At 36.8% G+C, this 20,205-nt stretch overlaps 1 protein-coding gene across 1 annotated transcript; it reads left to right on the forward strand.

Annotated features, from left to right (window-relative positions):
- Positions 1-17,185: 17,185 nt before the first annotated feature.
- LOC125498521 (uncharacterized) lies at positions 17,186-18,920 on the forward strand. Its single transcript, XM_048646746.1, has 4 exons — positions 17,186-17,820; positions 17,937-17,992; positions 18,128-18,280; positions 18,349-18,920. The coding sequence occupies exons 1-4, from the start codon at positions 17,186-17,188 to the stop codon at positions 18,918-18,920; spliced, it is 1,416 nt and encodes a 471-aa protein (XP_048502703.1).
- The last annotated feature ends 1,285 nt before the right edge of the window (positions 18,921-20,205 follow it).

Raw genomic sequence — 20,205 nt, forward strand, 5'->3', positions numbered from 1 at the left:
TATTAAAGTGGCTAAATGCCTACATTGACCTGAAAGATATGCTTGAGGATATAGCATACAAAAAGTGATAGCACAATGGTTATAATTTTCAGAATTATTGGGACACAAAAAATCGTGGTCTTAAATGTTGCTCTAGAACCAGTGAGTTCAATTCTTATCTTACTATATGAATAAAGTCCTTGTTTACACAGACAACGATTATAATTATGTATTTTTATTACGTTAAATTGTAAGAATCTTATTCTTATGAAGTTTCATGTTAGTTTGTTATTGTTATTATTGTAATCCGCTGCTCTGTTGCATATCATGGGTACAAAGAAGACGAGTGATTGTTCCAATATAACCGGATGACAGAAGTGGGAAGAAGAGGGAAGAGAGAAGTGACTGAGTGAATGAGCCATTTACCATTGTACAAAACGTAGGGGAGATAAAGGAAAGGAATAGGATGTTTTCATTTTCACTCACTTTTGTAAACCAATTAGATGCATAATGCACTACTTCTGTTTCTTTCCCTCATCTTTACAGTCATTCACATTTGAGAATAATTGATTTTTTTTAGATGGAATCATTTATCTAATTCCGTTTAAGTGAGTGTTTGCTTTGTGAATGTAGGTGGCCACACTCCACTGTCTCCTTACCGTCAGACAGTGTCGTCTCTCTACTGTGTCCTTGCCGTTGGATTGCCCTGCCGCCTCTAGGTACGCTTTAATTTATTAGTTTATAATACTTCGAAGGTTAAGTTAGTGTATTAATTATCACAATGATTTATATGATGGTTTCTTTATTAAATGTTATAAAAGTTAAATTGCACATTTCTTTATTTGTTACACTATTTGAAATATTTATATTTTTTTGACATATTTGTTTTCGTGAAAAAAGTTTGGATAATGTTATAAATTTAATTTAAGTATTTAAATAAATATGTTTGCATCATCATGTGTTTAGAATTGTAGAATTGTACGTATGTGGGTTGTTAATGACTATTGTGATTGAAATGATTTAGAATTGTAGAATTGGGCACCATGAAACGGAAGGAGCGTTGGTGGATGTATGATAGATATGACAATGGGCGTAACTTGAGGCCCAAGTTTTTCAGGGGGGTTGATGAATTCATTGAATTTTGCAAAGCAAATCCTGAAAGCCCAGGTTTGGATGAAGTTAGATGCCCATGTCTGAAATGCAAGAACAGACGTATGCATGACGCAGACACGGTTAAAGTGCATGTGTATAGAAAGGGATTTATACCTGATTACTACGATTAGTTCGCACTTGGAATGGATATTATGTTAATGGATACAATTTCGAAACACAAGGATCAAGCAAACACAAGTCCACCATGAATTATGGAGTGTGGGTGTCTAATGACGGAGGGAGTGATTTCTTTGGGATTCTAGATGATGTTATAGAATTGAAGTTTACTGGTGCCCTTAGGCAATATAGCACTATTTTATTCAAGTGCAATTGGATGGACAATGTCAGGGGAATGAACATCGATCAATACAAGCTAGTTGAAGTTAACCATACCAAGAAATACCCCAAGTTTGATCCCTTTGTGCTATCATACCAGGTTAGCCAAGTATACTTTGCACCGTACCCAAGCTTGAAAAGAGATCGTGCTCAATGGTGGGCTGTGTTTAGGACAAAGGCAAGGTCTGTGATTGATGCTCCTGTTGACTTCGACTTCCTTCAGGAGACAAGTGTTGGGACTCCAACTCTTTCTGTCAAGTGATATTCCCGATTATGAAGAGGGTAATGATGTGAGTGTGTTCAAGCAGATGATGAAGATATTTTTTCGAAGTCCCTCAGGTGATGATGAAGAAGAGTCTAGTTTCGAGTCTGGAGATAGCGAGGATGATGACGATGAAGATATGGTTTTTGGATGACGATAGTGATGATGAACTAAGCGAGGATGGGAATTCACTTTGATTTGTTTTAGTATATCATAACTTGTATTAAGAACACCATTTATATTAATTATGTTTGTAATGATTGTTGAGTTGTTATTTGTAATTATTGTTGAAGATTACTTGTTATTTTGTAATGATGCTAGATTTTTTTCACTTTGATGGTAGACGATATTTTGTTATGATGTAGACTAACGATTAATTATCCACCATGATTTATAAATTTGTTGTTTTATATAGGTAATATGTATAATCCTAAGGGTCGCGGAGGTCGAGATGGCATAGGTGGAAGCCAAGGTCGTGGGCAATTGATTCGCAGGGAGCTTTTTTAGTCACCAGGAGCTCCAGAAACCCGAACCTTGGCTCTGAGAGCAACGAGATGATTCACAGGCACGTGACATTGGTGACGTACCGGAGACGCCGAGCAGCCAGAGGGAGGAAGCTGAAGGGTCAAACCGTGCATCAAAAAGGGTTTTAGCCCTACTGGATTGTGGTAAATTTCTAAATTAATATATGATTCATAATATTTATATTTTCATGATATTGACAATTTAAGTGTTGTTTTCAATTCAGGTTTGATGATAACAAAGTTAGCGGGTCCATCACTGACATTTTCCAGGGTCATTTTGAGAACCTTGGTTTAACTACGTGAGGTGGACGATGCAACAAAGACGCATTGGTGGAACTCATTCACGTATTATGTAAATCAATTATGAAGAATTAAATTTATTATATTAGTTTATTAACAACTTGTTTTAATGTTTGTTAAAGGGTCTTTACGAATGGGCTCCTGAGTTAGATGGCCAAGTGAGAAAAGCATACCAGATGAAAGCTGGAAATCGTTTGAGAGACTTGCGGTATTGGGTGCTCAACAAAGCTAAAGAAAGGCCAAAATGGTTGGGGAAAACCATTTATGAAACAATGAAAAAGAAAAGTCAGGAGCCCGCATTCCTCGAGAAATCTGAGAAGGCAAAGAAGAACCGAAGAGGTGGCTCCCTCTCTAATCCAGTTGAGCCGTCGCACTTTCAGGGTTCCATCTCGGCGGCACAACATGCTAAAAAGATGGTAAGAATGTTTCATATGTATTACTTAGTTTGAATTTCATGATTTTTTCGATATGTAAAAAATAAAGTCTATGTTCAACAATGTGTACAGGCAAAGAGTAGGGAGGAGTACTCCCTACCGCCCCGAGTTGTTCTTGAAGACTCATTTCAAAACTGTTGCTGGAAAAGGAGAAATTGCAGCAAACAAGAAGCAAAACAAATTTCGGTACATACCTTTAAACATATATTTAAGCATTATAGGCTATTTTATTTGCAAAATGAAATAATAGAGTTTTAAGTTAGTTTGAATCATAAACACCTCAAATATATATATATACTTAGTTCAATGTGTTAGATTGTAGTTTTGATTGAAATTACAAAATATAGGCAAGTTAGAACCAAATATAGGTTATTTAGCTCATTTTAGGCTATATTTTGAAAATGATAATATGAGTATTTTAGTTATTTGAATCATAAACACCTCAAATCATATATATACTTAGTATAATGTGTTAGATTGTAGTTTTAATTGAATATACAAAATATAGGCAAGTTACAACCAAATCTACGCCATTCTAGCTCCTTTTAGGCTATTTTACATGAAAATGAATGAATTGAGTATGTTTTAAGTTAGTTTGAATCATAAACACCTCAAATATATATATACTTAGTTAATGTGTTAGATTGTAGTTTTAGATTGAAATTACAAAATATGGCAAGTTAGAACCAAATAGGTCATTTAGCTCATTTTAGGCCATATTCTTGAAAATGAATGAATTGAGATTTTTAAGTTAGTTTGAATCATAAACACCTCAAAATATATATATATACTTAGTAATGTGTTAGATTGTAGTTTTAATTGAAATTACAAAATATAGGCAAGTTAGAACCAAATATAGGTCATTTAGCTCATTTTAGGCCATATTGCTTGAAAATGAATGAATATAGTTGTTTTAAGTTAGTTTGAATCATAAACACCTCAAATATATATATACTTAGTTAATGTGTTAGATTGTAGTTTTAATTGAAATTACAAAATATAGGCAAGTTAGAACCAAATATAGGTCATTTAGCTCATTTTAGGCCATATTGCTTGAAAATGAATGAATATGAGTATGTTTAAGTTAGTTTGAATCATAAACACCTCAAATATATATATATACTTAGTTAATGTGTTAGATTTAGTTTTATTGAAATACAAAATATAGGCAAGTTAGAACCAAATATAGGTCATTTAGCTCATTTTAGGCCATATTGCTTGAAAATGATGAATATGAGTTTTTTAAGTTAGTTTGAATCATAAACACCTCAAATATATATATACTTAGTATAATGTGTTAGATTGAAATTACAAAATATAGGCAAGTTAGAACCAAATATAGGTCATTTAGCTCATTTTAGGCCATATTCTTGAAAATGCATGAATATGAGTATTTTAAGTTAGTTTGAATCATAAACACCTCAATATATAATATATACTTAGTATAATGTGTTGGATTGTAGTTTTAGATTGAAAATACAAAATATAGGCAAGTTAGAACCAAATATAGGTCATTTAACTCATTTTAGGCCATATTTCTTGAAAATGCATGAATATGAGTATTTAACCAAATGCAGGAGATATACAACAAGAAGCTGGATGATTGTACCACTCATGGGTCACAGCCGAACCCAGATTTGTTTTATTGGGAGACAGTGGGTGGGAGGAACAGAGGTAAAGTGCAGGGGTTGGGTCAGGAGATCATTTGTACTACAACTCTACATCGGGGCGAGGAGATGGCTCTTCACAACCATATGCGCCGTCTATTTATTCTCAGCTTGAGGCGCAGGTGGAGGCAAAGGTCGCTGCACGGATGGAAGAAGCGGAGGCAAGGTTCGCAGCACGGCTGGAAGAGTCAAATCGGGTCCTCGTCTAAGAAATGATGCGGAACATGTCTAATTTCGGCCACTTGCTCTCTGGTTGCAACACAGGACCCTCTCCACAACGTAGACCAGACGATGACCCAGGGTCTGCTGGTGGCACTGGTGCTATTGAGACACCCACGACTGTGTAGTTTTTTTGGTTTTGGCAACTAGATTACTAACTTATAGTGTATATTTATTGGCATATATCTAGCTTTGATTTTAGATGTGTAGGTATACTTTTTTGGAACTCGATTTTGACTTGATTTTCCGACAGCGGTATCTATTTTGCGTACATATAACTAATCTAGGTAGTTTGTCTAATTATAGACATTTATAACTTATTCCCCGACATCGGGATGCATTTTGTGTACATAAATCTAATCCATTTTGATGTTTAAATTACATATTTTTTTAGTTAGAATGCGAAGGAGGCATTGCGGGATCAGGTTTAATGTAGTATATTTCGGTGCTAGATGATTGTACAGGTTCAGGTTTAATTATAATATATAATATTATAATACTATTTAACGTAATAAAAATATATGACGACGGCTAAACTTCAGACAACGACGGCTAAACGGTCGTTGTTCAAAGAAGGTGCCGCTGATGGCTAGACATAAAGTAACGACGGCTTTACCAAAACAGCGACGGCTTAAAGCCGACGGCGAATCACCGTCTGCTTTGAGCTGACGTTCGTGCAACGACGGCTCAAAACGGTCGGTAAATCAGTGACAGAAAGAAACCGTCGGTGATGCGAATATAACGACCGTTGGCTGGCACAGACGCTAATTGGGTAAAGAACCGTAGGTAGTATTTTACCGACGGCTTGGCCGTCGTTGATTTGCCAAATACCGTCTACATCTGCAACGTCCGGCTTTCAGCGACGGTTGGCCGTCGTTGATAGTAGTACCGACGACTTTTTTATGATTAACGTCGGCTTTTAGCCGTCGTTATTGACGTGTATTCTTGTAGTGATAGGAACATGAAACCCAAAAAAGGGCTCGAAATGGTTTAGTTTCTCTCATTTTCATTGGCTAAGTGTCTTAAACTTGCTTAGAATCATACAGGTAGTAGAAAGTTTAAATGAGTATTCTAGGACTTGCATGAGCCATTAGAACTTGAAATAGGCATAGAGGTAGGATTATAGGAACATGAAACCCAAAAAAGGGCTCAATATGGCTTAGTTTATCTCATTTTCATTGGCTAAGTGTATTAAACTTGCTTAGAATCATACAACCAAGTAGTAGAAAGTTGAAATGAGTATTCTAGGACTTGCATGAGGCATTAAAACTTGAAATAGGCATAGAAGTAGAATTATAGGAACATGAAACCCAAAAAAGGGCTCGAAATGGCTTAGTTTCTCTCATTTTCATTGGCTAAGTGTATTAAACTTGCTTACAATCATACAACCAAGTAGTAGAAAGTTGAAATCAGTATTCTAGGACTTGCATGAGGCATTAAAACTTGAAATAGGCATAGAAGTAGGATTATATGAACATGAAACCCAAAAAAGGGATCGAAATGGCTTAGTTTCTCTCATTTTCATTGCCTAAGTGTATTAAACTTGCTTAGAATCATACAACCAAGTAGTAGAAAGTTTAAATGAGTATTCTTGGACTTGCATGAGCCATTAGAAATTTGAATAGGCATAGAGGTAGGATTATAGGAACATGAAACCCAAAAAACGGCTCGAAATGGCTTAGTTTCTCTCATTTTCATTGGCTAAGTATATTAATAAACTTGCTTAGAATCATACAACCAAGTAGTAGAAAGTTTAAATGAGTATTCTAGGACTTGCATGAGCCATTAGAACTTGAAATAGGCATAGAGGTAGGATTATAGGAACATGAAACCCAAAAAAGGGCTCGAAATGGCTTAGTTTTTCTCATTTTCATTGGCTAAGTGTCTTAAACTTGCTTAATCCATTCTTGCAGGAAAGTTATGAGAAAACTCTTGCTCAATGTGAAGAAAGAGGTGAATCCAAGGCCCCGAACCAGATTTTCTTTGAGACTATTGGTGGCTGAAAGAAAGGGTGGATTCCTGGTTTGGGGACGAGTGCAGACCTCTATTTTGAGAGGTCTTCGAGGGGAGGAGGTAGTTCGTCCTCCAGTTGCACTCCTTCCATGTTTTCTCAGTTGTCTGCGAAGTTCGAGGAAGAAAGAGCCGAGATGCAAAGAGAACGTGAGCGGATGCAGAAGGAGAGAGAAGAGGAACGCATCGCCAGGCAAAAGGAGAGAGAAGAGGATCGCAGGGTGTATGATGAGTACCTGGCGCAAATGAGGGCGACTATGGAGACATACAACCAGATGATAAGCCAGTGTGGTGGTTCATTCCCCTCTATCCGGCCAAGAGACCCCCCCACCGGCGGTGGTGATGCGTGTGCGACTTAGGATCCTACATTAGCTTACATTATCTATCTTGTTTATATTTCGGGACGTGAAAACATATAATTTAGTTAAAACCGTTAACTTATGTTTATGTATGAATGAATTTATATTAGTGTATTTATGAATTTATATTTAATGCAAACAGGTCATTAGTGCAGAATTCGGCGCATTAGCAGACAGCTTGAGTATATATTTTGTTGGAAAACGAAACAGGTTAAAAACTATTCAAATAAAATTAGCATTGTAATAAAAAAAAGGAAATTAGCGTCCGCCTATGAAGTTAACGTCCGCTAAAAGTAATTTGAACCATGAAAAGGTCGAGGAATTAGCGACCAATTTGTACAATTAGCGTCTGACGAGGCAGACGCCAAGTAGCGTCCGTTTAGAAGGCGGACGCTTAGCGTCCGCCGTGGAAGACGCTAACTAGCGTCCGCCTTCTAAATGGACGCTACTTGGCATCAGGCGAAGGAGCAGACGCTAACTTGGTACAAGCGGTCGCTATTTTTTAGCGTCCGTCTAGCGGACGCTAATCCAGCCTTTAGCGACCAGGGGTTTTGCATCAGATGTTTAGCGTCCGTTGGCGGACGCTAAAATATTTAGTGTCCGTCCCCGCGTTTTTACCGTCCGATTTTGTCGGACGGTACAGCCTAACATTCTTGTTGTGTATATTTGCATCTTCCAATATCCAAAATCTGTTCCATCAAACTTCTCAATTCTGATCTTTGCATCCTCCATTATTGTTAATTATTCTAGATCTAGACAATAAACCAACATAGCTCTTGATACCACTTGTAAGTTCTATTGACTATCAATCTAGAAATAATAGTAAACAATAATAGAACAACAAATAACAAAGTAAGAACGAACGCACAAGCTCTTTTACGTGGAAACCCAAGAACTGGGAGAAAAACTACGAATATACACTAGGAATCGATGAATATTTAAGAAAGATTACAAAAGCGCTCAAGAACTCTCTCTATAGCTTTCTCTCTTTAATATGTGAATAATGATGAATAGTACAATAAAAGACGTATCAGGACATCTATTTATACCTCCCTCAGGAAAAACGCATTTTCGGAACGAAAACCGCACAAAAACACCCCCGCCCGATCGGGCACTTAACTCAAAACTGAATCATGTATGCGGGCCCGATTGGGTGAGGAACGTTCGAGTCGTATTTGGTCCTTCGCCCGATCGGGCGACGACCAAGCCCAATGGCATCGGCGACTGGCAATTTCCCCTGCTGCTATGCTTGTCTCGGGCCCGATCGGCCGAGCCCCTATGTAGCCCTTTTTCGACGTTTTCTTCTACGCAACCTCATCTCCACACCTCATACTCCTCCATGAGCTCTATATGAGCCATATACGCATCAATTTTAAAAGTGTCACAACTAATTTGAAACGTAGGAAGTATGTGTATTATGTATGTAAGATATATTTCTTATATATATATATCGTAATTCGTAGCATTTCAACACCTAGGTGAATCGAAGAAGTCCTGTCTTTATGAATAAAATGGTTGCTGTGATAATTTGGAACGATCAATAACAAACAAATGACATCTACAGTTTCAGTGGGTGATCGAGAGAAGAATTTAGAGAAAACCCAAGAAGTCTCTTTGAACCTCTTCATCTTCCAATTCAATAAAAAATTTCCATTTTCAAAAACCACCTTCCCAGCTTAGTTTTTTCTCTAATAAAACTTGACGCGCTACCCCTCCTAAAATTCCCACCTCCTCTTCGTCCATTCTTTGTTCATTTGTTGGCTTAAAATAAAAAGAAAAATCTCGAAAAACTTCAAAGAGGATTTTTCTCATGAGAAAACCCTAATGGAATCGTTATTAAGTGATGAGGGTCCCCGATCTACTCTCTAGGCCACAAAAGCACGAGTGCAAGAGTGGGTTAAGGAGAGGCAAGAAATAAAAGTCGGATGGAGCGTTCATTCTTTGTATTCCACTGCTGAGAGTTAGATGATGCGAAGGAACTAAAAGTAATTGGTTGTGCAGATTTCAAGGGGGCGTTCATCAACTTTCCCTCGATCAAAGCTCTGAGATCGTTGTATAAAGTGAACTTTGACAAAGAAGTCATCTGGGTCTGCATTGAAGGCCTCCTATTAATATTTTATTACACGAACACGACGAGAAGAATAGCTAAGAAGGTTGGGGATGTCTGCTATTTTTATGGTCATTCTTGAAGATAAGCCCCAAAACATTTATTAGGAACTTAGTCATTATGAATATAACCGTCTATCTCAATCTGGGGTGCTTCATAGCAGATGGGGAAAACAGATCAATAGGCCGGTTAACACAAGGTATGAAAGTGTCTTTATTATTTTGCTGGAATTGTGTAAAAGTGGCTTACAAAGCGTTAAAATGCAAGATCTCTAACTTAAAAGCGAAAATAGAATTCATGTAGCTGGTTGAGAAATTAGACCCATTTCAGAATATCTAATGGGAACCACCCTTTGTAACATTTTCTCAAAGAAGCTCTAAAAAATTATGAAAAGTTTCGAAACTCTATGGTAAAGCTTGTTAGAGAAATCCAAAATCTCCTCCATCGATATTAGGAGCATAATCCAACACACCCCGTTGCTCCAAAATTTCTAAGAGCCAAAATTAACCATTGTGTCACAATCTTGCTTGTTCGTAATTCTTCCCGCGTGGACTTTCAATTTTTTTTTTTGAATCTTCATGGAACACTTCTCTCCATTAACACGGAAGCACTTCTCTTCCTTATATAATGTACTTCTCATTACCATCTTCAAATTTGTTGATGCACTTCCCATCAACATTTAATGAATGAATGGAGCACTTCTCTCCATAAACTCGCTGTCTTCGACGTAGTCGAACAAATTTGACCACATCCTACTAAAATTTCGAAAATTGTGTCTGCATTGACTACAAACTTCCACATTATCAGATTGCCAATTATCTAATTTTCTTGTTAAGGTTGCCCCATCACCCTAAATATTTACTCCCTCTTTTTTATAGTAACCAAATATAATTTCTTAGGCTAAAAGGAAACCCATCCACACATCTAGGTAAAACCATTAGTTGTCATGTTCAAACACATGAAACACTCATAAATTTTCTCCTATTATTTTTTTTAAAAAAAAGATATTTTTTTTGAACACTCTTTCTCTCCCCTTTTTTTCCTTCTTTTTTTTTCTTCATTTCTCTCTACTTTTTTTTTCTTTTTTTGGATCTAACCCGATGCTCTTGATACCATGATAGTTTTTAGAGTAGAGAGGAGATAGAATAAAATATGGAGAAGTTTTGCATTAAACTTGCTCAATTAATCTCAATACAATAAGTATCTTTTATAGGCTTACAATAAAAAGTAACTAACCTAAAAGTTAGCCACACTACTAAATAGTGGAAAACATGTCCTATAACATATCCTCCATAACTACTACTCCCTCCGTCTCATATTATAGTGCTTCTTTTCTTTTAAGGTGTCCCAAAATATAATTCTTGTTTCCATTTTTTATTCCACACATTTCCAAAATTTTCCTAGAAAAATTGTGCCACCATTATTTATTTGCTTCTTGGAAATAGTTTTTTGCTTTGTTTATTCAACTCAAGGGTTGAATGAGTCATGCATTTAACGCTCTTTCACCACTTATGGTCATTCTCCCTCCTAAAAGCAGCTTTTCCCCATAACAATTATTTTTAATACACAAACACTCTTTACATTTCTCTTAGATTCTATTTACCTTAATAAACGTGAAAAAATAGAATCAGGCACTATAATATGGGACGGAGGGAGTATTCGCTAATCACATTTTAATTATATAATAAATTACCCACTAACTTACTACTAGCCACTAATCCAAATTATTAGGAAAATCATTTGATTACTTTTGGAGCATAATCCAACACAACGAAATTCCTCAGGTTAAAATAGGAAGTGTCTGGCTTCGGAGAAGGATTCAAGTCCCAATTCAAGCTCCTCACGGGAAAGTATTAAGTTAAAGAAGACAAAGATCCAGGAGAAGGTCTTTGATTAGTCGTAAGAAAGGAAAAGTAAGGGCAAGGCTCCGCTGAGCCATGCACAAAATTAAAGACGCATTGATGGTGACAAAGTTGAAGATTATAGGAATTCAACCTTACATTAACTCTCATATCTCAAGTACACATTTACTTTTGCCACCCACCCTATGTGATATGCATGCGACAAGGAGCATGGCTAGGGTTTCAGATCTAAATGTTGAAAATAGTCTTCAGTTCGAGAATCCCTACCTAAAAATGGAGGCTACATACTATGGATATTTGATTAATTATTCATATCCATCTGCCCTAATTGCCTCATATAGTCAAAAGAAGCAAATATTCTCTTGGACTCTTGTACTTGTGTCACTTAGCTTACCCAATTATATATTTCCTTTAATAGTCGTATCTACCCATCTCCCCCAGTTCTAGAGGTTATTTCTATTATATAAATCAAAGGGGGAGCTATGGGATTCCCAATGAAATGTCTTTTTTGCCCTTAGTTAAATATATACATAAATTTCAGATTTTGTACAATTATATCCTTTCCTAATTTAAAGATGAGTCAAAATTCCGATAATAAACCAAATAAGCATTAACAAAGTAACTTGACATAATGAGAAAAATGGTTACTCAATAAAAATATTACTAATTTAACTGGACTAGAAAACTTTACAACTAAATATTTATCTCAATTTCTAAACACTTTATAAATTACAGTAGTTTGTACAACAATACTTATAAATCACACTTCTATAATTATATTTCGAAGAAAATTATTATGAGTAGATCCAAACAATCGACGCACGCATCGCGTGCATACAAGACTAGTTGTTCACTAATTCAGCACGAGTATATATGACCCCCACCCCCTTTTCCGCTATAACCCCATGTAAGTTCTCTCAATGAGTGAATATAATGTTTTTGATCAATCTTAGGGTCTTCGAGGTGATTGATCTATTTCCATTTATGTTTGTCCAAACCTTTTCATCAACCTTAAAATGGATGACCGCTTGTTTTTCCCAGTAAACCCAATGGTTGATCATTTTAGGTTGCGGCTATCGAATCGGTCTCAATCTCTAAAAAACATGTCAAGGAAGCGGTGCTGCAAACACATTATGTTGCGCCTGGCGCACCGTTTTTGCGCTAGACGATGTGGGCTGCGCATAGCAGTGTTGGGTAGCACGCAGTATGTGTACACATATTTTTGTCGATTTAGTCGTTGTGGTGGTCGATCCTATGTTCTCTCCGTCTGCATTCGCGTAGAATCATGGTCATCCTAGGATTCCTTTTAACTAGAAATCAAGCTCGCTTAATTCAAAATCAATTAGTTTTTCCATGCATGTTATCTAAGAACGAGCCTATTCTAAAAAGTACATCTAGAAGAGTGATCATATTAGAGTTAGAGCCGTCATGTATGTTTACCTTGTCCCTTCTATCCAAGTAATCTTCCCTATTAGTCCTACCTGATCATATTCAACCAATTTTTTTCAAAAACAACTTACGTTTTTCAAAACCAATCCTACACCCTCTTCTATTCTACCTTTCTCCAAAACATTTACTAATTATCATCATACCACCTATTCAAAAAAAAATCAAAATTAATCCATTACTGTTTCCTAATAAAAGAGATAAACAATGGGCCCCTTATAAAAAATAAATTATGAAAACACCTTCATTCAATACAATCCAATCAACCAATTTTAACCCATTTGCATTCATTTTAGACCCATGTACATTAAACTCCATTTCGCATTCATAATAGCCCATCTAAATATGAGTCCATGTGTTCACTAGCATTAGAGTCAATCCTAGGCCCATTCATGACAAAATCTATGCCCATTTACATCGTTATGTGAATCGTAGTCTATGTCAAGCCTAGTCTAAGTCTAATTCTAGTCCATTCCAACCGAAGTCTAATCTTAGTCCATGTGCATCTTCAAGTATAAATTCAAACCAATATAGTACTAAGACCAAAGTCAGGTCCATATAAGACCCAATTCATATCCTAAGTCTAGCCAACTCCAAACTCAAGATCCTCACATGCAAGAATTAAGTAAAACTAGATAAAGATCCTGAAGAAGGTCTTTGATTAGTCGTCAGAAAGGAACAGGAAAGGAGAAGCTCCAGCTGAGCCATGCAAAAAAAATTAAACACGCGTTGATGTTGATGGTACCCAAGTTCAAGTTTACAGAAATTCAATCTTACATTAACTCTCCTATCTCAAATAAGCACATATTTAATTTTCTCACCCACCCTATGTGATATGTATGCGACAAGGAGTATGGGTAGGGTTTCAAAGCTAAATATCGATAATAATATTCAGTTTGAGAATCCCTGCCTAAGAAGGGAATGTGCTTTGGAAATTTGGCTTAATTATTCATATCCATCTGCCTTCCTCGGCTCATTTAGTCAAAAGAAGCATTTATTCTCTTGGGTTCTTGTACTTGCTTCTCTTAGCTTACCTAGCTGGGCAATGCTACATCTATCCGGTGGATAGTTAACCTACTAGAAATAGAGCATTTAAAAACTATTAGAACTGATGAATTGGATTCCACTATCTATTTATTTCTATTAGTAGTGGGTTGTTGACCCACTGGGTAGATAAAGTTTTTTACTACCCAATTATATATTTCCTTTAATATTCGTACCTACCCATCTCACCCAATCCTAGAGATTTTTACCCTATTTTAGCTCGAGTATATCTCGGGAAAGAGACTTATCATACCTTTTTTTCTAAATATTTATATGTGCCCCCCTTTTTCCATATCCCCTTGTTAGCTCCCTCAATGAGTGAATATAATTGATCAATCTTTGGGTCTTGGAGGTGGTTGTTCTGTTTCTATTTGTGTTGGTCCAAACCTATCTATCAAGCTTAAAATGAATGATCGCTTGTTTTTTCTGGTAAATCCAATGGATGAATGTTAATAACAACGAATTAAGACTAGCTAGGAGAGACAATAAATTGGCCTCTAAGAGGCGGGAATTTTCTCTCTCTAGCTTTTCTCTCAATTTTGAGCTGTCATGGCTAGGAAAACTCGAGCAAGAGCAAATTCAAAATCCTCTCAATCAATTGATAAGGCTAAGGAATTGAAGGTGCCTTCATCTTCACAGGCGAAGAAAACAGTACGATGGATGAAATCTTGGGGGTTCAGGCATTGGATTTTGAGAGTTCGGACGAAGAAGAGGTGGCGAGTCTGGGCCAAAATTTGTCTCCAAAATCATCATTGAGAGAATTGCAACAACAATCTGAGGTCAAATTAAACTTTTCGGAGTGGATGACGGTGATCAAATCGAAGCAGAAGGATACGGTTCTATCAACCCCTATTTTGCAGATGGATTCAGGTAATCGAAATTTGCATTTGAATGAGAAAAATAAGGTGCTAGATGAGAATAATGTGGTAGAAAATGCTGATAGAATTGAGATAATCAATAGAAACTTGAACGAAAATGTAGATTCTGGAAAATATGTGAAAATTACGGATGATGATATACAAGATGAAGTTGATTTTTGGAATTCATCCATAATATGCTATATATTGGGTGCGAATCCACCAATCTATGTTATGGAAGGATTTATTAGGCGGATTTGGAAGAATCTTAGGGTGGATAAGGTGGTTAGCATCAAGAAAGGGATGGTAATTGTGAGATTCACATCTATGGAGAGCAGAGATGTTGTGCTAAATGGAGGATTCCAGTTTTTTGATAAAAAACCGATAATCATAAAAGCTTGGTCACCAGAGTTGGATTTGACAAAGGAGGTGATTCATACTGTGCCGATGTGGATTCAATTGCACAAGTTGGACCTGAAATATTGGGGTCAAAAGAGCTTAGCCAAGATTGCAGGGCAAATTGGTAAGGTCTTGAGAACCGATCAGGCAACCTCAAAGAGAGAGAGGTTACAATTTGCTAGAGTGATGATTGAAGCTGAGGTTGAGCAAATTTTTTCGGATCATATCAGGTTCCTAAATGAGAAGGAGGTGCTGACAACCATTGATGTGATATACGAATGGAAACCTGAAAAATCTGGGAAGTGTGAACAATTTGGGCATTTGAGTGATAACTGTAAGAGGATGGAGGCAACTACAGTGTGGCAAAAGAAGGCTACAGTTGAGGTGCCACAGAAAATACAGCATACTGAGAAGGACACTAGGGAATTCAAAGAGGTGACTGGTCCTTTTAAAGTTAGGACTCAGAAAGCTAGTCCTGTACACATCTAGAACTCATTTCAGGCTTTGATAGAGGAGGTTCATGTGGGTGATGTAGCCTGTCAATTAGGTGGAAATGAAGATGGGAGGGTGGAAGGCCCTCCAGAGGGCAATGAGTAAGATTATTTGCTGGAATGTAAGGGGTTTAAACAATTCAACTAAGCAACGAGTAGTTAAGGAATTCATAGCTACTCATAAAGCTGGACTGGTTAGCCTCTTAGAAACTAAGGTAAAGGTGAATAAGATGGGTGACCTTTACCTTAGAGTTTGTCCGGGATGGTGCTTTACTAGTAATTCTCAATTTCATAAGGGTGGGAGAATAATTCTAATGTGGAATCCACATTTCTTTAATGTGAGTATAGTATGCTGTACAAGTCAACTAATCCATTGTTACATTGAACCAAAGATGGGGAGAGCTTTTTATGGCACCTTTGTGTATGCATTTAATGAGACTGGAAGTAGAATGGAGTTATGGAGGGACCTGGTGCACCTTCAGAAAGAGAATGAAGCATGTGTGTGGATGGGAGACTTCAATAATGTTCTGAGTATGAATGAGAGAATTGGGGCACCTGTGAGAAACTCTGAAACTCTGGAATTCAGGAAGTGTGTGGAGCAATGTAACATGGAAGATATGAAGGCTACAAGTTGTTTCTACACCTGGAATAACAAGCAAGAGGCTGAAAGTATAGTGTACTCTAAAATAGATAGAGTAATGTGCAATGAGGAATGGGTTGAGGCTTATCCACATACTAAAGCTCTTTTTCACCCTGAGGGTGACTTTGATCATTGTCTTGTAATCATGACTTCCTATCCTAGCATGAATATAGGAAGGAAGCCATTTAGGTACTTTGCAATGTGCAGGAATGCTGCTGATTTTGAAGCTCTGGTGACTGAAAGCTGGAACAGCCCAATTAATGGTACACCTATGTTTAAAGTGATCCATAAGTTGAAGAGACTGAAGGGGGTGTTGAAGAAATTTAATGAAGAAGGGTTCCATGACCTGCAAGCAAAGGTTGTACAACAAAGACAAATTTTAAAGCAATGTCAGGAACAGGTGCATAGACAACCTGAGAACATGACATTGAGAAGGCAAGAGGCAGAAGCTGCTATTGAATCTAAGAATGCTCAGAAATTATACATGCAATTTTTGCAACAGAAGGCTAAAGGGGAATGGTTGAGAGATTGGGACTTAAACACCAAAGTCTTCCATAGAAGCATAAGAAAAAGACAGTTACAGAATGCTATATACAGCATTCATGATGAAGATGGAGTGTGGTTGGATGACCCTCAGGAGGTAAATGCTGCATTTCTTCAATATTATCAGGGGTTACTTGGCTCTAAAGTTGAGAGTAGGAAGATCGTAAAGAGAAGGGTGGTTCAGTGTGGGCCTTTGGTGAGCCAAGATCATTGTGATTTGTTGTTAAGGCCAGTAAATGGTGAGGAAGTAAAACAGGCTGTGTGGTCTATTCATAGGGATAGGGCACCTGTCCCTGATGGATTTGGAAGTCAGTTCTATAAGGACTGTTGGCACATAGTGGGGAGGGATATTATAGATGCAGTGGTGGACTTCTTTCGTAATGGAAGATTATATATTAAAAGAGATAAATTCAACCTCTATCACTTTGATCCCTAAAGTCAAGTGTCCTAGTAATGTGGGAGATTATAGACCAATCTCATGTTGTAATGTGATATACAAATGTATCACAAAGGTGTTGTGTAACAGATTGAGGGAAGTTCTCCCTGATATCATAATGGACACTCAAGGAGCATTTGTTCACAGTAGGAATATCATGCACAACATCATGATATGTCAAGATATGGTGCATCAGTATGGGAAAAGGAAGAGTAGGCCTAGTTGCATGATGAAAATAGATATGAGAAAGGCCTATGACACTGTTGAGTGGAGGTTCTTGAGAGAGATGCTGGAAATTTTGGGGTTTCCTGATAGATTCATTGGATACATTATGACATGTGTGGAGACACCTAAGTTTTCCTTGATGATTAATGGGGTCATGCATGGGTATTTTCCTTCCCAAAGAAGGTTGAGACAAGGAGATCCCCTGTCCCCACTCCTCTTTGTTGTATGTATGGAATACTTATCTAGAATTATGAAGAAGATAAGTGAAAAGGAGGACTTTGGGTTCCATCCTCAGTGTAAAGCAATGAGAATCACCCACCTATGCTTTGCTGATGATATTCTCTTATGTTGTAAAGGGGAATTCACAGCAATCCATCTTGTTCTTAGAGGGTTTAAACTATTCTCTGAAACATCAGGACTACAAGCAAATGTCAACAAATCAGCTATGTATTTCAGTGGTATGCAGGAGGAGGATATACAAAGGGCTTTAGACAGGTCAGGTTTCAGTAGAGAATTTTTGCCATTCAGGTACCTAGGGGTACCAATATGCACAAAGAGAATATCAATAGCTGAATGTGAGAGTCTCACTGAGAAAATGGTGGCAAGAATAAGAACTTGGAGTACTCGAAATATTTCTTTTGCAGGAAGGACACAGATCATCAATTCAGTCTTGATAAGCTTGCACTCATATTGGGCTCAGGTTATGATCTTACCTAAACAGGTGCTACAAGATGTCAGTAAAATTTGTAGAGCTTTTTTGTGGTCAGGAAATCACTTTAGTATGAAGGCAGGGTATGTGAAGTGGGAGAGTGTGTGTGCACTCCTAAAAGTGCAGGTGGGCTTGGTATAAGGAATGTGTATCTTTGGAATATAGCTGCTATGGGAAAGTATGTCTGGGCTGTTGAAAAGAAAATTGACAACTTGTGGGTTAAATGGGCTCATACTATACACATTAAACAACAGTCATGGTGGGAGTATAAGCCAAGAAGTAATAGTAGCTGGTACTGGAGGTAGGTTTGCTGTGTCAAAGATTATCTGAAAGGTCATTATACCCAGGCTCTCAATTGATGTCACAATATTCAATTACTGAGGTGTATGCAAAGATCTCTGGTGAGTTTGAAAGGAAACACTGGAGTACTATTATATGGGGAAGAATGGGAATTCCAAGACACCAGTTCTGCAGTTGGTTAGCAATTCAAGGAAGGCTAATAACAAGAGAGAAACTACAAAGTTGGGGGGTGTGTGACAGTAATACTTGTTTGATATGTGATGATCATATGGAGGATCATAGGCACTTATTTTTTAACTGTGAGTATAGCAGAAGATGCCTTAATGAAATCAAGCAATGGTGTGGAATTACAACAAGAAGTCAGGATTGGCAGCAAATAACACACTGGCTGGTCAGTAGAAGAAGAGGTACAAGATATAGGAGAATGGTTCAAGCAGCTGCATTAGAGGCTGTTATATACTGTATATGGCAGGCTAGAAATCAAGCTTTATGGGAAGGAAAAATTCCTTGTATAGATCATACTGTAAAGAAAATCAAAGGTGATGTAAAGCATAGATGTATCACAATCATGCCTAAGAAGATTAGTCAGACTGACAGGAGGTGGATTGAAGCCTTGTAATAGCTTCAGGATCTTGGGTATGCAAGGTCGATGTTAGGTTGTTTTGGTGTTTTGTTTGATATGAACTTCATACTTACTTATCAAAAAAAAAAAAAAAAAAAAAATCCAATTGATGATCCTTTTAGATCAGGTCTATTCAAATTAGTGTAAGCCTAATATCTAAATGAAGATTTCTCCTTCCAAAAGACCAATCTGATCTTAGTTGACAACAGGGCCGTTCCTGTATATTATTGGACCCGGGGCAAAATTTAAAAATGGGCCCATAACGCATGAGAGATTGAAGGAAATACGCAATATAAAAATTCAAATGGAAAATTTTCAATAATTCAAACAAGAGAAAATCATCACGATCGTAAACGATCTTAAAAATCATAAAGCTTCAAGCAAACAAGTCCCAAATATAATAAAACAACATAATAAACTCTCTTCTAACTCATTTCAAATTTTCAATTAACCACCCAACATCATAGAATACGAATTTCCCACCCAAAAATCACTCCAATTCCAATTATTCTACAGTTCTAACTTCTACTTCAATCAAATAACATAACTCACAATAATAAAACATTATAGAATCTTCAATGAAAAATGAATAAAACAAAGTTAGAGGTACCTTGGACAACCTTGGTCATGAAAGTGAAGCACCATAAATCCAAGGACTAAAATTGAAGTGATTATAATAATAATTCAACTACTCAAGATTAAATCTTTAAGAACCTGATAATACCTTAAGAAACTGATAATAAAGAGGGGAAACCTCCAAATCATCTTCCACAACAAACACAAACTCCATTAGGCAGGGATCTTTGCAATTGCTCGTATTCATCAGCAAAGAGCAAATTTATCTCTATTACATAAGGGAAGGGGGAAGCAACAGTGTCCTCTTTTGAACTGACTATTTTACCCCCCTTCCCTTTCTAAATTATAAAAGGAATGTCAATACCAAAATGGGGGTCAAACAAAGCCACCGGAAATTAATTTCAACAATCACTCAGAAATCACTTATATGAGGAAACATTACAAATCACTCATAGAAATTGAGAAAATCACGTTGTAAAAATAACACAAATCACTCAAATGATCACGAACATTTACAAAAAACTAAAAATTAACTTACAAACTAAAAGTAATATACTAGGACGTCAATACATACAAAAACATTCACAAAATTCACTTACAAATCATTATTCTCAATAACCATTCATAATTACATACTCCCAAAAATTACCTATAAACACAAATCTGAGAAAAACATAAGATTTTGACAGTGATATCACACATTTGT

Source organism: Beta vulgaris, chromosome 6 (genome assembly GCF_026745355.1).
Source record: "Beta vulgaris subsp. vulgaris cultivar EL10 chromosome 6, EL10.2, whole genome shotgun sequence".
NCBI classification, from domain to species: domain Eukaryota; kingdom Viridiplantae; phylum Streptophyta; class Magnoliopsida; order Caryophyllales; family Amaranthaceae; genus Beta; species Beta vulgaris.